The 17,953-nt window shown below is 37.6% G+C and overlaps 1 protein-coding gene across 1 annotated transcript; it reads left to right on the top strand.

Annotated features, from left to right (window-relative positions):
• The first annotated feature begins 9,513 nt into the window (after nt 1–9,513).
• On the top strand, nt 9,514–10,482 carry LOC118909746 (putative olfactory receptor 5AK3). Its single transcript, XM_036880485.2, has one exon. The coding sequence runs from the start codon at nt 9,556–9,558 to the stop codon at nt 10,480–10,482; it is 927 nt and encodes a 308-aa protein (XP_036736380.2). The 5' UTR covers nt 9,514–9,555.
• Nucleotides 10,483–17,953: the final 7,471 nt, after the last annotated feature.

Genomic DNA, 17,953 nt, shown 5'->3' with positions numbered 1-17,953 from the left:
GTAAGTGGGAGGCTGATTAGGAAGTAATTAGAGAAGGAGTAAAGGTATGGCTTAAGGCAGTGATTATGGAGAGACCAAGAATAGGGAGCATACAACAGAGAAGGAGGAGAAACTGGGCTGTAGTGAGGCATTCAAACAACGACTACTTCAAGCAGTTCAGGTACCACCAAAGGAAGGGAACATAGACCTCATTAGTTTGAGAATTGAGAACTTTAATTCCCTCTTAGGGATGCTCTCAGACTTGGTGCAAGAGTGATAGTGAGGCTCCAATGATCAAGATATGGTGAGACAGTTGATCGAAGTGAAGCATGGTGACCAACACTGGCCACCAGTGGGACAGCCAGCATTTGGTCAAAGTGCAAGGAGGACAGTGCCTGCTACTTGGTTCTGATAGTTAGAGAACACATTCAAATCTGTTGAGCAATAAACATGAATTTAAAAATTGAATGGATGATGTAATCCTTAAACCCATGAAACCTGAAGTCTGAAATCTCCAAGAGGTTCAGTAACTTGCCTGTTTGAATAAGTGATAGAGTCAGGATTTGGACCCAGGCAAAATGAGAGTTTATTGTTTAAACCCCTATCCCTAACAGCCCATCACCTTGCCCATCCTCCTAGGGAGATCAAGGAAGACAATAATTAAATACTTCATGATAGCCTCTGGGAGATACCAAATATCAGAAAAGCAGGCAAAAAAAATGTGGATTTATAACAGCCTTTTGACATTCAGCCCAAGTCCCTGTCAGTCATTGCCTGGGGGAGAAGGGATTTCAAGGCTGTAGAATTGCTTCACAAGTGAGCTCAGAGAGGATACTTACAGACTCTCTGAAATGATGGTCTAGAACTATTCAGTAATGCCTGTGAAACTTTTTCTAATGGCCACCACAAGGTTAAAGTGAGAGGCATGGAATTAATCAACTTAGAAAGGCATGGAGATGCCTTCACTGATGTTGGGAACAGAGCATCAGTTGAGGATCCTGACGGTGTAAGTCTCCAGAGAGTCCTTGAGACATATACCAATGATGACAGCTGCAGCCATGAAAGAGGAAAGAGGGCATCCAGATCTGGAGATGCCTTCTAACAATGATCATTCTGATAATCCCTTTCAGGGCAAAGCCCTTCACAATTCAGTGGATGTATGCAGGTGCAGGCCCTCACCTTCTCTTCCAACATCACTGAGGCAGCCATATCTGGTGTCCTTAGTGCTATTTTCCAGATGGAGAAATGTTTAGAGTAAGTGGGAGATGCAGGATACAAACCCAGGTTTTCAGACTCAAATATCAGCCCCAGGTTAGAACATATGGCCCCCAAACTCATAGAAGTAAACAAGATGCAAAGTCCCTAAAGGACAGAAACTTGAAAAAAAAAATCATTTTTAATGGTCTCAACTGGGAAACTCAGTGCTGTAACTCAGTCGTTCCCCAGGGTCTGAGATTCTCATGGGAATAGGTCTTCCTCCCACAACCCTCAAAAATAAACCCCATTTGTAGCAAAAGCAGAAATACTGCCTTGCAGCAAGTGTAGAAAGAGATATTCTAACATAAATATGGCTTTGTAAAAAGTAACTCTCATTGTATTTTTCTAAGCTGCTTGGAAAATCCAAGCCTGGGAAGTTAAATCACAAGGAATTTTATCTTTATTTTGTTGCAGGCTCCAGAGAATCCTCCTCTGGAAAATCCAAAGTGGAAGCAAAGTAACAGAATCTGCTGATCAAGTGAGTTGGGAGCACTCTGAACAATCAACACTTAAAAATGCCTCCAATAGGGTCAGTCCTCAGTAAAAGTTTCATGACCGAAATAATTCATCTAAGCTACCAGCTAACACTTTGGGAAAGGGATAAATCAAGTCTAGATTTAAAGTTTTTCTTACTTAAGAGTACCTCCAAGTAGAACAGTGGCTTCAAGGGACAGGAGCATGGGTGGGAGAAATGAGAAGACATTGGTCAAAGGGTACAAACTTCCAGTTATAAGAGAAATAAGTTCCAGAGATTTGATGTATAGCATGGTGACTATAGTTAACAATACTGTATTGTATACTTAAGAGTTGCTAGAAGAATAGATTTTAAATGCTCTCACCAAAACCACAAGGTGGTAATTATGTGAGGTGAGGGATGTGTTAACTAACTTGATTATGGTAAACATTTTGCAATATATATGTGCACCAAATCACCCATTACACACCTTAAATTTATACAATGTTATACGTCGGTTGTATCTCAATAAAACTAGGGGGACAAAGAATATCTGTGAAAAAGATACAGGAAAAGTCCATGGTGATGTAATGTACAAGTTGCTACTAATTAGAGCAACAATCCTTAATTGTATGTAATGTGACTCCCTATTGCCTCTTGCCCTTAGCTTGCAGGGTAACATAACCAAGCTTTTGTTCAAATTACTTTCTCTGCTTGGAGTTGCCTTCCCAGGACATACACATCTCCACTTTGTAAAATCCCAAAGTAGTTCTAAAACCAATTTTAAAGTCATTTATTTCAGAAAAGGTTTCTAGATGCTCTAACAAGATGAGTTCATTCCCTAAAGTCAAAGAGCATTTGGTTTGTATCTCCTTTTGGACACTATTAACTCTGACTTTTGTCACAGAGAATCAACATAAAATTGAACTTGAGGACTGTGGATGTAACTTACCATTTTAGACCCTAAGTCTCTGAACATTGATTTCACCAACTGAGATGCTCAGTTTTTCTTTTGGACTGAACTGACCTCTTTTACCCCTTAAAATGGTAATACTCTTGTTTCTCTAATGTCTTGCAAAGGAGGTATGGCTTTAATTTTTTTTTAAACTGGCATCATTTCGACTTGTTGAGAAAGGGTATGACTAAAACCTGATTTAAAGGAAACTTAAGGGGTGTAAAATACATACAAAAAGTATTTAATTACAAAAGTCATATGGAATATACAGTGAATACATGTAACCACTGAATAGCTAGAGATATAAAATATCACCAGTATCATGGAAGCCCTAGTATTATATCACACTGTAATTAGTCAAGAAGCTCTTTCCTTCAATACTATGTTTTTAAGATTTGGGTAGAGAAATGTAGCTCCAGGGGATTCATTTTCACTGATGCATAATAATCTACTTCTTTATATGCCATATTTATTTATATACCATTATTATTTAAAGTTTGGTATCCTTTCAGTTTTTTGTCTATTATATCACATGGCTTGATTTATATTCTTGAAATCTTATTTGATAATCTTTGAATTTTAATGATGTTTATTCCATTTATATTTATTACCCTTACTATTCATTTGGATTTATTTATGCCTTTTCAGGTGATTACTTGTCTTGATTTTTTCTATTATTCTTTTTATCCCCTTTATTTTATGCTTATTTATGCTGATTGACTTTAAAATTCCAATTATTCCCCTAAACTTTAAGAAACATTTCATTATCTTTTATGATTTTTAAACATACGTACATCTAAGTAAAAGTCTAAAGTACAAGAATTTTAGAACACCTCCAATCTAAAATTAGCTAGATATTTTTAGTTTCTTTACCACTTCTCCATGGAAAATATTACTAATATTTCATACTGCCATTCATTCCAATTTTCCCAACTGTTAACAGTTTGTAAGATCACCATTTATTCTTGCTTCTGAGACTTTTTTCAGAGATCATATTCCTCTTTTCTGAACAAGTGTCTTTAGAAGCATCTTCAGTGCACACCTATTGATAGTTAACTCTCTCCATTTGTTTTTGCATGAAAATGTTTTATTTTACTTATGTTTTTCATTAACTTATTTTTTAATGAAAAACCTTCAAAGTTAAAATGATAGCACAGTGAACACTGATATGCATTCCACCTAAATTAACCAAATCTTTTTCTTTCCCATTTACTTGATCTCTACATAGACAAATGGTAAGAGATATGCAGCACATGCCTCCCTCCCCTCAAAAAAATATTTTCTATAGCCACCTTTTCACACCAGAGGAATTTAATATTGACAACATTATCTAACATATACTCACTCAGCCATATCTTTGTAGGTGTTGTGTTTTCAGATTCAGGAGCCAACCAAAGATTGGTTATTAAATTTAGTTGTAATAGCTTTCTACTGTAGGACATTTCCCTGTTTTGTTTTTGCTGTTTTTCTTCTACAAAACTGACATTTTTGAAGTGCCCAAGCCAGTTGATTTGTAGAATTTCCTATCATCTGAATTTTCTTCATAATGATTAGATTAAAGATAAACATCTTTGGCATTAAAACAACATAGATGTTGTTACCTTTCCTTGTATGTATAATTGATTTATTAAGTGTACAACTCTAGGCTGTGATTGTTTTCTGTCAGCACACTGAGGATTTTATTCTGTTTTGTTCTGGCTTTTATTGTAACTGTTTAGATATCTGATTTTCAGACTATTTCTACTTTTTTCACAATGGTATTTCTACATATGGACAATATTTATTTATTCTGCTTGAGATTCTTCAGACCTTCCAAATTTTTTATATCTTTTGGCAATTCTCAAAACTTCTCAACAATTATATTCTTAAACCAAATATCTCTTCCTGACATGCCAATTTAATGTATCCTGTTCTAACCATTTCTTAATTTCTCCCTCATAGATTCAATCCCATCATTTTGTCCCATATTTTTGAAAATTTCATCATGTATGTTCTTCAGATCACCAATTCTTTCTTCAGGTGTTTATAATCTCTTTTAACTCACCTATTAAGCCATTTCAATATTACTTTTTAGGAAATCTATCAAAGCCTTTTACAAACCAGCTAGGTAATCTTTAATAGTCTTTTATTCCTCACTTTTATTTTTCAGTTTCTTAATTACTTCATAAAATAAAAATCTACTATTTTATATTCTGTACGAGATGATTCCAATATCCCAAATACTGTTATTCAGTTCTGTTATTTGTTGTTTCTACAAAGTTCCACTCAAAATGACTTTTTTCTTTCATTTGTTTTCTTAATTTTTGATTATAGTATCATTTTTACTGATTTTATCCTTGGGAAGCCAAAGATCTAAGTTTTGTGTAATGGCAAAAGTCTGTGTGACAGCCAAGCATCATCTCAGGACCCGCACCCAGTTGGCACGTTTCTTTTCAATGCTTAGTTGCCAGGCATTTCTTTACATGTTGTTGAGTTCTGGAGGACTTTACAGTGATCTTTTGTGATATTTTATCCAGCATTTGCTTTGAACTGTCTAGTTTCCTGTTATCTTTTTTTTTATGCAGCCTGGTGCAGAAGAATGAATTAGATTTTTCCAAAATAATTCTTCCCACCTTTTCACTTGTTTTGAATTACCCTCAAAGGGGGGGGGGGAGGGAAACCCTGCACTCTTGATGGATATTCAAGAAAATGGGTTTCAGATTCTGAAAGCAATGGCCAAAGGAAAATTCTCAAAAACTGTTTCTTTAAAGGCATTATCACTGGTGCTAAATATTCAGCACCCAAAACAAAATGAGTAAGACAATTTTCATTTAAAGGTAAAATTTCTGGGAAAACATTAATCTTATTTTTGGGGGGATACTGCATATAAAGTTTGATCCTGTTACCTTGCCGCCATACCCTCACATACAGTTGCCATTTGACATTCATGATAGTTGTGTTGCAAGAACTTCTTTAAACACTTAACTTTGATTAAGGCCTAGAAATACAAATATTACAATATTCTAGAAATATATAGAGAGAACAAAAAAAATGATATTGAAATGCTTAAATTGAGCATTCTTTTTTGCAGAATATTGCATTCTGAATGATACAAAGATTCACAATCACAAGACTCAGTTGGTCCCTGAGCAGTCTCCAAATTACCATGTCTCAGGAGACTAAAGGTCCCTCAGGAACAGGCAAAGCATGACTGCAGTGACAGTGGAATAAAAAAGCGCTAGCTGCTGGGATGATAAACACCCAGATCTCAGTGACTTATCAAAATAGAAGTTCCCAATCACATAAACCCAGTGGAGGAAAGGGGTTGCTGACAGGGGGACTTTGCTCTCCACAGTCATTCAAGCCTGAAGGAGAACAAAAAAGCATCGCAGGTGTTGTTGCCAGAGTCAGTAAATAAAATACAAGAGACTGAATTAAATGTGAATTTCAGATAAACAGTAATTTAATGAATTTCCCATGTAATATTTATTTTTTGTTGAAGTACAGTTGATATACAATATTATATTCATTTCAAGTATGCAACACAGTTACTCAACAGTTATATACATTATTTAATCCCCACGTCCACTAATGCAGTTACTATCTATCAACATAGAAAGATATTACAGAACTATTGACTATATTCTCCATGCTGTACTCCCATCCCCATGACCAACTCATATTGTGCTTGAGATATCGTGCCTCTTCATCCCCCTCACCTACCTACCCCCACCCCTTCCCCATGGTCACCACCACTCACTTCTCCATGTCTGTAAGTCTGTTGCTGTTTTGTGCAGTTTTTGTTTTGTTTCTAGATTCCACATATAAGTGAAATCATATGATATTTGTCTTTCTCCACCTGGATCATTTCACTTAGCATAATACCATCCCTCTAGGTCCATCCATGTTGCCTCAAATGACAGGATTTCTTTCTTTTTCATGGCTGAATAGTATGCCACTGTGCATATGTACCACCTCTTCTTTATCCATTCATCTATAAATGGACACTTTGGTTGTTTACATAACTTGGCTATTGGAAATAATGTGGCAATAAACATAGGTGTTCATATATCATTTCAAATCAGGTATTTTGTTTTCTTCAGGTAAATTCCTAGAAGTGGACTTACTGGGTTGTATGGTATTTCTAATATTTAATTTTTTAAGGAACTTCTATACTGCTTTCCATAGTGGCTGCAACAATTTACATTCCCAGCAACAGTGTAGGAGGGTTCCCTTTTCTCCACATCCTCGTAAACACTTGTTAATTTTGTCTTTTGGATAGTGGTACCTGGTGTACTGTTATATATCTCACTGTGGTTTTGATTTGCATTTTCCATTGACTGTGATTAGAAATGAGGAACATCTTTTCATGTGCCTGTTGGCCACCTGTATTTCTTCTTTGGAAAAATGTCTGTTCAGGTTCTCTATCCATTTTTTAATTGGGTTTTTTCTTTTTTCTTTTTGATGTTGAGTTGTATGAGTTCTTTATACATTTTGGATGTTACCCCTTATCAGATGAATATCATTGATGAATATATTCTCCCACACTGTAGGTTACTTTTTATTTTGTTGATGGTATCCATTGCTGCACAGAAGCTTTTTAGTTTGATGTAGTCCTACTTACCCATTTTTTATTTGTTTACCTTGCCTGTGCAGACATGTCCAGAAAAAATTGCTCATGCTTCTAGTCAAGAGATTTTTTACTGTGTTTTCTTCTAAGAGTTTTATGGTTTCATGTCTAACATTTAGATCTTTAATCCATTTCAAATTTACTTTCATGTATGGAGTTAGTAATCCATTTTTATTCTCTTGAATGTAGCTGTCCAGTTTTCCCAACGCCATTTATTAAAGAGACAGTCTTTTCTCCATTGTATATTCATGATTCCTTTATCATACATTAATTGACCATATATGCATGGGTTTATATCTGGGCTCTCTATTCTGTTCAATTAATCTATGCCTGTTCTTGTGCCAGTACCATACTATTTTGATTATTGTAGGTTTGTGGTATACCTTGAAGTCAGGGAGTATAATACCCCCAGCTTTGTTCTTCTTTATCAAGATTCTTTTGGCTACTCAGGGTCTTTTGTGGTTCCATATACATATAAATTTTCAGATTATTTTCACTAGTTCATTGAAAACTGCTAATTGTATTTTGATAGGGATTGCACTGAATCCATAAATTGCTATTGGTAGGATGGCTCTTTGACTATTGGATATTAATTCTTCCTATCCATGAGCATGGATAGGTTTCCCTTTATTTGTGTCTTCTTCAGTGTTTTTCATCAGTGTCCTATAGTTTTCAGAGTACAGGTATTTTGCCAACTTGATTAGGTTTAGTCCTAGGTATTTTATTCTTTTTGATGCAATTGTAAATGAAACTGTTTTCCTAATTTCTCTTTCTGTTAGTTCATTGTTAGTACATAGGAATGCAACAGATTTCTTTATATTGATTTTGTATCTGGCAACTTTGCTGAATCCATTTGTTAGTTCTAATAGTTACTTGGTGGATTCTTTAGGGTTTTCTATATACAATATCATGTCATCTGCTCCCTTGCAATATTTAGATTATACTTATACTATAAAAATTATCTGTTATTTGTCTGCAACTCAAATGTAATTGAGTGTGCTATATTCTATCTGGCAACCCTAACACAGGGCTTCCAAAGTTTCTTTGAATGTTAAAATCCATCAAGTGAGGAGGAAAGGGAGTAGAAAGTCATATGGTTTCAGTTTGAAGTGAGTGGGGAGGAGTTAGTTCAGGTCTAGAAGTCATATGGTTCCAGTTTGAAGTGAGTGGGGAGGAGCTAGTTCAGGTCTTCTGGATAAAGAAGAGGTGGTACATATACACAATGGCATACTATTCAGCCAGGAAAAAGAAAGAAATCCTGTCATTTGAGACAACATGGATGGACTTAGAGGGATGGTATTATGCTAAGTGAAATAATCCAGGTGGAGAAAGACAAATACCATCAGCAGAACATAACAGTATCACAACCACACATAGGAAAATTTGTTTGAAGTGTGGTCTAACTCTGCCCAGAGGAAAAAGCAAATGTACTGATGAACTGCAAGTCAATTTCTGCCATCCCAAGGGCCCATGATAAATGAGCAGTGCTCAGCAATGTGGGATGATGTTTAAGAGGAAAGATTCTAGAATAGGCGAGTTTGAGGGCTTACAGTAAATGACAGATCATGGATGAAAACACTTCAGCCATATGCCTAACCAGTTACAGAGGTAACAGGACTCAAAGTAGGAAACAGAGAAGCTTATGACTAAAAATCAGCTATCATCATCTGTTAATAAAATAATTGCAAGACGATTTGTCCTGCTGCTAGGCTATGACTAAAACAAAAAACAATGCACCAGAAAATGCAAGAATCCATATGTATATGTGTGTGTGTGTATGTGTGTGTATAGACACATAGCATTGCTAAGAATAATTTTACAAAGATGTTCGAACATGTTTGACCATGAATAAAGATCAGAAAATTTCTCTAAGGCTACTAATTTCAGAAAATTGACTAAGATCCAAACGATAAATGGCTGAGAAACACTACAGGTTGTTGAAAAGGTACAAAATTATATTTGAATATTGCTTTAAGCAAATATAAATACCTCTTTAATATAATGGAAAAGTGTGCAAATCTATGTTTCTTAGAATCACACATGTTAGTAGTCAGTCTTCTTCTGCGAAATCTTCATTTTGAACATGAATCCATCGTTCACATACCACTTTTGCTGTGGTGAAAACTTATCAGGAAAATAGAAGAAATAGATAGAAAGCAATAAACCCTGTCAAGAGCATTTGCCTTGAAAATCTAATTCAAAAAGATGACTGAAATATAAGAGCCTTTTCCTTCAAAAAGCAACAAAGATTTCCCTTCTTTTTCTGGTCCTCCCCTTGGTCCTCTGTGGACTTCAGTAGCCATGACAAAAGGAAACAGCACTGATGTGACGGAATTTTTTCTTCTGGGATTTGGCACCCAACACAAGTTTCGGTATGTCCTCTTCGTTGTATTTCTAGTCATCTATGTGACCTCCATGGTGGGTAATGTTGGAATGATCCTACTCATCAAGACAGATTCCAGACTTCAAACACCCATGTACTTTTTCCTACAGCATCTGGCTTTTGTTGATATGTGTTATACCTCTGCCATCACTCCCAAGATGCTGCAAAACTTCATAGTAGAAAATAAATCCATATCCTTCAAGGGCTGTGTAATGCAGTTATTGGTTTATGTAACATTTGCAACCAGTGACTGTTACCTCCTAGCCGCCATGGCAGTGGACCGATATGTTGCCATCTGTAAACCACTTCACTACCCTGTAATCATGTCCCGAGGAGTCTGCATTCAATTGGCATGTGGTTCCTATGTCATAGGCTCCATAAATGCTTCTGTGCACACAGGGTTTACATTTTCTCTGTACTTCTGCAAGTCCAACACCATCAACCACTTTTTCTGTGATGGTCCCCCAATTCTTGCCCTCTCGTGCTCCAACACTGACATCAACATCATGCTACTAATTGTCTTTGTGGGATTTAATTTGATGTTCACTATTCTGGTTGTCATCTTTTCCTACATATATATTCTGGCTGCCATCCTGAAGATGTCTTCTGCCACAGGGAGGAAAAAAGCTTTCTCTACGTGCACCTCCCACCTGACAGCTGTCACCATTTTCTATGGAACCCTATCATACATGTACTTAGAGCCTCATTCTGATAGTTCCCAGGAGAATATGAAAGTGGCCTCCGTATTTTATGGTATTGTGATTCCGATGTTAAACCCGCTGATCTACAGTTTGAGAAATAAGGAAGTAAAAGAAGCTCTAAAAGTGATGGGGAAAATGTTTTAGACTAAACCCAAATTGTTAACTTCAGCACATCACAATCTCCACTAGAGATGTTTGACCACTAATGTTTCTAAAATTGGGAACATGTGCACATCTTAAACTAATGCTGCCTTTTCAAGAGATAAGTTTTTTAAATGTCGAACATATTGTAACATCTCATGGGACTAATTTCCCCTTGAATACTAGTTTGAATATAATTACTACACATGAAAGGATATTACTCCACATGAATATCCCTTAAATATATTACTACACATGAAAAAGTGCTTTATAGAAAGTACTTAAAATATTAAGATATATACTTTACAAAATATTTAGCCGTTTCATATATTTCAGATATGTTCTTAAAGACTAGAAACCCCAATTTGTGTATAATCAATGTAAAATTTGAAGTTCATTATTTTCCATTCATTTAAAAATTTCCCTAAATTTTCTGCAAAGTGTCTTTTCATATATTCTGTTCCAATTATTACATAAACCTGGAAGTAAAGTAAATGTTCTGCTCTGAAAAGCACCTTATGACTGAGGCTTTACATTCTAATATTCCCATTGTTAGATTCTCTAGCCCTTGAAATTTGTATTTCTTATGTGATGTTATAACTTATTTTTGTCAGTAGTTACTGACTTTATCCTGAATTCATGTCTTGAATAAGATAAAGAAAGTTCAAGAAACATTTTCTATATATACAAATTTTTCAATCATACCTCAATAAAGCTAAGGAAGAAATGATGAAACAAAGAAAATCTTAGTAATGTGGGGAAATCTAAGTGGCCAAACTGGAAATAGGGTGCAAAATGAAGAATCACATAGTACTCTGCATTCAATACTGATATGGAAGAAATCACAAAAGAAATGAGCTCTGTGATAAATCAACAAAACCAGCAAAATTGCTGCAGCTTACATAAAGGAGGAAGCAATTTATCTGTGTTCTGTGACCTCAGAATGATTAGCGATTGTTACCACTCACCCAAGACAGTACCTTCCTTTCTCACATTATACAGAGTATAATGGCCCAGTGTTAGAGGATCCTACATTATTTCATAAAACAACAACTACGCATTAGGCTGTTTAGACCCAACCTAGCTAGACTGAGACAAGATGAAAATATTGACCCATTCTTGATTGGATCAGTACTTTGTGCACCCATTCACTTTTTTACTTGCGATTTCAAGCATGCGCTGAGGGCCAAGTATAGAATCAGTGGGGGGCCGTAGTTAAATCAGATGGTATCTCTAATAGGAGATTTAGGAAGCATCTGACTTACTCAAAAAAAAACAAGAAAAAGAAGGTGGAGGAGTGGGAGGTGAGGAAGGGAAGCACTAAGAGGAATGAAAGCGAGAGGAAGAGGAAGATGGACGGGTTGGAGAAGGGGTAGGAAAAGAGAAGACGACATTGTTACCCAGGGAAAGGGAGGGATTGAGATGAAGGACTCACTCTAGGATTCACAGACTGGAATACCAGCCCAGGAGCCGCAGACAACCAACTGAAAGAGTAGCTGAAGACCAGACAAGTGAATCCTGAGCAAATATCCATGAAGCAGAAGCCCTAAGATCAGCCATCAAGAGGAAACCCTCCTAAAAAGAAAGAGAACTCAAGAATAAAAATGAATGAATTGTTGATACACAAAACACTTCAATGAATGCCCAGGGAATTAAGATGAATGAAAATAACCAATGCCAAAGGTTATAGACTGTATGGTTGCATTTGCATAACATATTTGATAACTGAAAATATTTTAGAAATGGAAATTAGTGGTATCCATGGGTTAGGGATAGATTGAGAAGGGAAGAGAGAAGGAGGGGGGAAGGTTGGGACGGACATCATTATAAAAAAGCAATGCAGGAAATCTTTATGATTTGGAAACTGTTTAGTATCATGACTGTGGTGTTGAGTACAGAAACCTACACAGGTCAAGCATTTTATAGAACTTTATACAAACATACACACAAAATGAGTAGTAGTCAAACTGGTGATGCCTGGATAAGATCATCGATGGGATGCATCAATGTCAATATTCTGGTTGTGATATTACAATGTAGTTCTGCAAAATGTCACCTTTGGGTGTGTGGAGGGGTGTATGGATTTCTGTTGCTGCTGTAATGAATGTAGGAGTTAAAGCTGATTCATACTACCACAGGTATATATATGAGAAACACTCAAATTTAACCTCTGTAAACACACTGATGATTTGTATTTTGCTCATGATTGTATCCTCATCATCTAATAATATTCAGTGCTCTTTAATTCTTACTGAAGGCAGGAAGAGAGATAAACACAGAAAACTTAAGTGTACTCACTAAAATTAGAAAGAATACCAGCTACAGCCTGTACACCTAACTGTTCTCATACCAGCCTATGTTTTGGAAGGGCTCTTTGGGTCCAGTAACTATCATGAAAGGGTATTGTTCATGCTGCTAATATTTAGTTTCCAAATACTCCTAGAGGTCCAAAGTACACGTTAATTCCAAATTCCTCTAGAGATTGGAAAGGATTGGGCAAGTCCCAAAGCTCCCATCATCAATTACACTGTTAGAGTACCCAGTGGCCAAAGTCTCCACACAAGCACTATGATAGAGGCTCAATTAGGCAACCAAAAATTGAACACAGTGATTAGCAAGATGGCTAACTTTATAGAAAATATCAGTCTAGACCAGGATTAAAGAAAATGTAGCATCTCACAAAAAAAGTGTAGAACAAGAATGACATGGACAAGAGAACACCCACAGAGTAGAAAGATGAAGAATCTAACATCCTTTATGGGTATTGATGAACCATACAAAATATAGCTGGTTTTCTATCCATTAACAATTCTCTTATTCCCTACTAAAACAACTCCTATTTTGTAAGGAAGGTGATGAAGCCAGGAAGAGACATTTTACTTCTTAGCTTCCATTGTAGCCAGGGTGACATGTATTTTAGTTTTCATTCCTAGGATATGGCCTTGGGTGAAGGCACTGTATGTGGGGAGTTCTGTGGTGAAGAATCAAACTTACCAAAAGGGAAGTCTGCCCCTTGCCTTCACCTACTGGGAGGCGATCTCTAAACCCTGGAGAGCCCTTCCAAATAGGAGTCTCTTTATTACCTGGAGGCCTGGGGCACTGAACAGTCTAACGAAGTAATACATGATGGCAGATTTGGGTCATGCCCTATCAGTTCCAACCTCAAGAGGAACTTGCCACTAACAATATACCCTGAACCTCCTGGAGAGGATGAGAATCGCAGATCAGCCAGATGAGCTATCTGTCCTACAGCCCTAAATGGAACTGTGGACACCACAGGCTCAGCTAAGCACCCCTAGTTGGCGATACTCCACGAGTATTGCCACGTGGGGGGTTGTGCACCGCATCTACCCAACATGCATCAGTGAGGATGATGGAAGCTTCCTGATTGAAATACTCATAAGTTCACCCTGTGTATTTCTTCCTTTGCCTGCTTCTAATTTGTATATTTTTGTTGTAATAAAAATAAAATGCCATGGTAAAGTTTCTGGTGAGAACCCTCTTGTGGGTTGCAGACTGCCCACATCTCCTTGCATCTTCACACGGTGAAAAAAGAGATAGATTGCACCTCCTCTCTAAGGGCACGAATCCCATTCATTAGAGATGCACCCTCATGACTTAATCCCTCCAAACACCCCTCCTAACAGCACCACATTGGGACTTAGGATTTCAATAAATGAAGTTTGGGAAACACATACTTTGTGAATTATCAAACCTCAGGAAGATTATGGCGAGACCCCCAAATCTGTAGCCAGCTAAAATGAGAGTGGCTCTGAGGATCCCTGAAATTTCAACTGATGGTCTGAAGGCACATCAGTCCTGTGGGAACTGTTCTCTCAGATGTGCTGTTTGCTTTCTGGGGCCTCTTCTATAAGAGAATGAGTTTATTAGGACTTCAACCTCATGACTTAATCCTTCCAGAGGCCCCACCTAAATTAATACCACCACATTGGGACTTAGGATACACTGTCAACAGATGAAATATCGGGGGCACATACATTCAGTCCATAACACTGATTCATTCTAGTGAATTATCAAACCTGAGGGTGATTGTGGCACAACCCCCAAATCTGTAGCCAGCTAAAACTAAGGGTGGCTCTGGGGATCCCTGAACTTGTGACTGGTGTTCTGAAGTGGCATGAGTAATAATAGGTAGGAATTATTCCCTCAATGTGCTGTTTGCTAAACTTTTTCCGGGGTCTTTCCGAGACAGTGAAGAGAAGGAATATGAAGTGTGGGCTGCAGGAAGACAAAAGCAAGGAAAGGGTTAATAACTTAGCTGGCGTTCACTCTGGGAACTGGAACTCAATCCACAGGGGACTTTGATGAACTATGTAGAATGTCCCACAAAATTGTCCCTTTGAAGAACAAGAGGTTGACACAATTATTCATGTCTCCCCATTGCTCAAGGGCTACCCAAGATCATCCAGGGCTTCTGAGATATTCCTGAGGAAGAGAAGCAGAGAGATTCCACAGGAAACCGGCCGCTAGTTGCACAGACAATGCCGTCCACCTCATATGCACTAAGTCAGGTACCTGGGGAGACAGTGCAAGGCAGAGATTTCTGCTCCTCTATGTAACACGTTCCCAGCCAATAAGATGTAAGCAGGAGTTTTCTGGATTGGGGGACAGCTTTTGTTTTCCTCATGAAGAACAGATATGTGGTTGTCACCCTCCCCTCATGTACCTTTTTTGTGTGTGTGCTTTAAAAAGGAATGTGATGTCTTACACTAATAGACATGTAAGATTGTGAGGCAACTAGCTTATGTGTAAGTCAAGCCAATTACAAAATACAAGTCTTAAAGCCCAAATATTTAGATGAAAGAAAATACAAGTCCCAGTCTTTGTGAACCAACGTGTGTTTGGTTTTCCTCTACTCTCAGGAACCCATCCTAACCTAGACACAGATCGTGTAATAAGCAATGCTGGATTTCGGTTCACCAGCCTTTGACACTAACTCTCCTTCATGGGTGTGCTTGTTAATCAGAAAGCTTCAGACCTGGAACCTGGCCTTCTCCTTTGACTGGTTACCTTAAAGGTGTAACGTAGCAGCTTTAGAGCCAAATACTTCTCAAAATCTCTTATCCTACACACTGTCACCTGAAATATTCTGAGGGCATAAATGGAACCAGAGAAATGGTGTTTTTATCCAGAACTGATTTTTAAATGTTATGTTTTTGGAAAACAAGAAAGAAGGAATTAAAGGTAAAATTTTTCTTCAAATAGTCAGTTATAATAAAAAGTTGATTCAATTAGCAACTCTGTCACACTGGGGACATATGCCCTTAAACATATACTAGTTTTCCATCTCGCTTTTGCAGATAGTCAAGTATTTTACTGGTTATGGTGACAAAGTCAACTTTTGAGACACAAACACGCATTCTTAGGCATATTAAAACTTGTTCAACTTGATTTAGAGCAAGAAAACTTTTAAAAAGGAGATTTCTATAACAAGGCAACACACACACACACACACAGAGTTCCTAATGACAGTAAACACGAATTAAATTTATCCTTACTACATAGTTTAAATGTTCTGCAGAAGGAAATAAATCCTGAACATTGTTTATTCCAATTCCTCCTCAGCCCCTAGAAACTCAGATTCTCAGTGGAGCAGCTATTGATCCCTTAGGCCCCGACTATAAACTCCCTAATTAGAAGGAACCATACAGAGAGACCTCAGTTGGTGATCAGCCTGCACCAGTTGCACAAAGAGCATCTGGAGACAACTCTGGTGTAAGTAAAACAAAGCAAATTCCACTTATGCAAAAGCAGACATGTATCATCCAGTGCATACTGAAAATGGTGGAGCAAAGGGGTTAGAATCAAGGTTGTGGGATGGTCCCCACCCAAGACCACAGCAATCACTTCATCCCTGGTAATGTGATGGAAATTTGAAAAATAAAACGCTGTTACTATATACTGTACCTGAAGGTTTCAGTACCCCAAACCCTATGCTATGTATATCTTCTGTGTGTTGTTTCTGCAACATTTTGCTCAGGATGACTTTCGGCTTTTTTTTTTTTTAAGTTTTTGGATAATACTGCAGCTTCACTGCTTTGATCTGCAGGAATCTGAAGGAATCCGGTCTGTTCCTATTTGGGATTTTACTTTGTTTCTGCCAGGTTGCTAAGTTATTCACAAGCCCGCACAATTCGCTGTGAATTACTTATATAACAATGCAAATTTAAACCCAAACCCATGTGAATTCAGGGTGGTCGTTACCAGTTCTTAGATGGAACATTTGTGTGCGTGTGTGCCAAAGCAGGAGACGTTTTCTCTCAGGGCACTTTTTCTAAGCCATTATTTATGAGATTGTATGTTTGAGTCCTTATGCCCTCAGCATACTGAGAAGGTGTTTATTTTAACCCGGGGTCTGTGTCTGCCGTAGTGTCAGAAGCCCTCCAGCAGCCGCATGTCCCCTCAGGGCCAGCGCTCTGCTTGGCCGGTTCCCTCTCCGGCCTCAGTGCCGGGCCCCTCCTTCCCTGCTCAGGAGCCTCGCAGGCCTCCTGAACATCCTTGTCATACTTCACCCAGCATGTTCTGGTGTTTTCCACCAACCAGTTTCTCATTATCTTTTGTATTCTACTGCATGGAGGGAGGGATGAATGTGATTTTCAAAAGTAATTCTTGCCACCTTCTCAATGGTTTTTAATGACCCCCCAAAGGGAAAAATTGCCACTCAAGTTATAATAAAGAAAATGGGATTCAGATTCTGAAAGCAATTACCAATGGGAAATTCTCAGAAACTATTTTGTTAAAGGCACTATCACTGGCATTGTTATCAGCACCCTAAAAACAGTAAATAGAACATTCATTTCAGAGTAAAATTTCTGGGAAAATATTAGTCTTAATTTTGGGGCGAGATTCGACATATAAAATTTGATCCTGTTATTTTTCCATCCACATCCTCACATACGGTTGTCCTTTGACAGTGTTATGACAGTGATGTTGCAAGAACTTCTTTAAATGTTTAACTTTGATTAAGGCCCAGAATGACAAATATTACAATATTATAATATTACACAATCTATAGGAAAAACAAAACAATGCCATTGAAATATATAAATTAAGCTATCTTTTTTGCAGAATAATGCATTCTGAATGATACAAAGATTCACACTCACAAGACTCCGTTCTTTCCTGAGCAGTCTCCGAATTACCATGCCTCAGGAGACTAAGGGTCCCTCAGGAACAGGCAAAGCATGACTGCAGGCAGTGGAACATTTCCCGGGCAGTACTTAGATTATACTTATACTACACAAATTATGCTGTTTATCTGCATTTCAAATTTAACTGAGTGTGCTGTATTCTATCTGGCAACACTAACACATAGCTTCCAAATATCTAAACTTCATACTGAAGATCAGTATCCAAGTAGCATGTGAGGAAAAAAGAGAATGGAAAGTCTATGGTTCCAGACTGAAAGGAGCAGGGAGATGCTGGGTCAAGACTACACGTAGCAGTCAGAACT

Source organism: Manis pentadactyla, chromosome 9, assembly GCF_030020395.1.
Source record: "Manis pentadactyla isolate mManPen7 chromosome 9, mManPen7.hap1, whole genome shotgun sequence".
Taxonomy (NCBI): domain Eukaryota; kingdom Metazoa; phylum Chordata; class Mammalia; order Pholidota; family Manidae; genus Manis; species Manis pentadactyla.
The sequence above is the reverse complement of the archived record's forward strand: the minus strand, read 5'-3'. Positions and strand labels throughout refer to the sequence as shown.